General features: G+C 37.8%; 1 protein-coding gene across 1 annotated transcript in view; it reads left to right on the top strand.

The window, feature by feature from the left end:
• The window catches only part of ggps1 (geranylgeranyl diphosphate synthase 1), a 5,928-nt gene that overhangs the window by 1,227 nt on the left and 2,624 nt on the right, over window positions 1–2,077 (top strand). The window contains exon 2 of the mRNA XM_014005924.1: window positions 75–145. Coding sequence (XP_013861378.1) covers window positions 75–145 — 71 coding nt within the window. The remainder of the gene's footprint in view (window positions 1–74; window positions 146–2,077) is intronic.

Below are 2,077 nucleotides of genomic sequence, written 5' to 3'. Positions count from 1 at the left end.
ATATAAAGTAATAAAAGAAAATAATAAAATTATAATATAATATAAGCAATATAAAATATTGCATCTCTCCACAGGAAAACAAGTGAGGACGAAGCTCTCCCAAGCATTTAACCACTGGCTCAATGTCCCAGAAGACAAACTGCAGGTGAGATTTAATTTCTGTTTCAAGCCTCTAAAACGTGTAATTTGTTCTGATAATCACCGTCTGAAACRGGTCAGAGGAGGCGAGCTGTGCTCATTCAGTTAAAAGCAGCTATCACRGCAGCAGAAAGTGAAAGAGCGCTGTTCATTATTCATCCAGGTATTTAGAGGAAAGGCTGAGAGTGAGAGTCGGGTGTCGCTGAAATGCTGCGGCTCCTGACCTCGTTAAKGTTGCGTGTTCCCAGCTGTTTGTTGTTAAAGATCAGGTTTGGTGGCTTCAACTCATCAACTCATTCTTTCACTCTTTAAAGTGCCTGTGACGTCCATTTTTTGTCATCAATATGGATGCACTTTTGGAAAGATAACTTGTTGCAAAAACAATTTCACACCACTGAGATGAACAGTTTTTAAGCTGTTTGCCTGTGAAGTAACAGGAAGTGATGTCAACTTTGCTACAACGGCAACAACACAGACAGCCAAGAATTATCTRATGTTTCTTTAGATAATTTTAGTCCCTGTAAGAGAAAGATAAGAAGAGTCAGAGTTCAAAAAATATTGTTTTAATAAACAAAGACYAGAGAGTTTTCTTTCTTAGAGTGTTCCCCTTTGATGTCACTTCCTGTTTCACTTTAAATGAGCCAAACTCAAAGGAAAAAATGCCAGTTATGTGACAAAATTGGTTCAATCATGTGTTTTAGGCCAATTTTCCAAAATATGAAGATGTTTCTTTTACTTTTTGTTTGAAGGATAGGCCTGTCACAGGCACTTGTATCATTTATTATTGTTTGAAGTCACATGTTGCTCTGTCATGACCTGCTGAGTCACTTTAGATCCATGATGGAGTTCATAAATCTGAGCTGAGTGTAGGAGCACCAGGCCGGACCACCRCAGGAAAATATTTATTAAACTTGACTGAATAGGAATTAATTAGCTCCTAATGTGCTAAACTCCCTGTTGGTAATAAACTGGCCTTCACTCTCAGACACTTTCCTGATTTATTTAAAAATAAAATATATTATTATTGTGTGTAACTCTTCTGCTTTCAACGGTGTAAATGATATTAATTAAATTTTTTAGTTTTTAATTCCTGTATTGAGTATTTTCGATCAAACAGTCATGAACCTAAAATGAAAGCACTTGTGGAAAGGTTGTGTTTGGTGGATAAACTGAACTCGTACCAGCTTTGTCCATCTGCCCGACCCACAGAGTCTGCCTTTGTGCTCCCGGGACCCCCCACCCCCACCCCACACACACACAACAGCTTTCATTAACTCGCTCCAGCAGGATCCAGAACCAGTTCAGCGCATTTGTTTTCATTCATTTTGATTAATATTCAGTCCAAACAAGYCGAGCAGAAAATCCACATGAGCACWAAACGCTCGCTGCAGCTTTAGGCTCGTTCCTCGGACAGAAGRCTTCTCGTGTCTTGATGTTCTGGAGAATAAACAAGTTTTAAAATCAAAGAACATTTCTCCAATCGAAGTGATCAGACGCTCTGAACGAGGGGGTTTCCTGATCCAACGAGCTCTCGCCCCAGCAGGAGGAAATCCTGCAGCGTGCACCGATGGTTCAGTTGTATCGGTTCTTGACCACAGTTTCCTGTCCACGTGTTAAACACAATCTGTCCAAATGACTGATGTCATTCAGATTTGTTTTCATCACCATTTCCTTTATTCATACAGGTTAGTCTTGTTGAAACAGATATACAGAATTAAAACAATAAAAACAATACAAACCAAACACATTCATACAAAATAAATATATCTAAAAAAGCACAATGAAATAAATTCAAATAAACCTACTTTACTTTTTAAGTAACTAAAATCAAAAGCRTTGTTGCATTATTATGCTTTAAACGACTTTGCGGAGTTGTAAAGTAACCAAGTACAAATACTTTGTTACTGTATTTAAGTAGAAATTTTGGCTATCTGTACTT

The sequence above is a fragment of the Austrofundulus limnaeus genome, unplaced genomic scaffold (genome assembly GCF_001266775.1).
Source record: "Austrofundulus limnaeus strain Quisiro unplaced genomic scaffold, Austrofundulus_limnaeus-1.0 Scaffold33, whole genome shotgun sequence".
NCBI lineage: Eukaryota > Metazoa > Chordata > Actinopteri > Cyprinodontiformes > Rivulidae > Austrofundulus > Austrofundulus limnaeus.
Note: the sequence above shows the minus strand (reverse complement) of the source record. Positions and strands in the feature narration are given on the sequence as shown.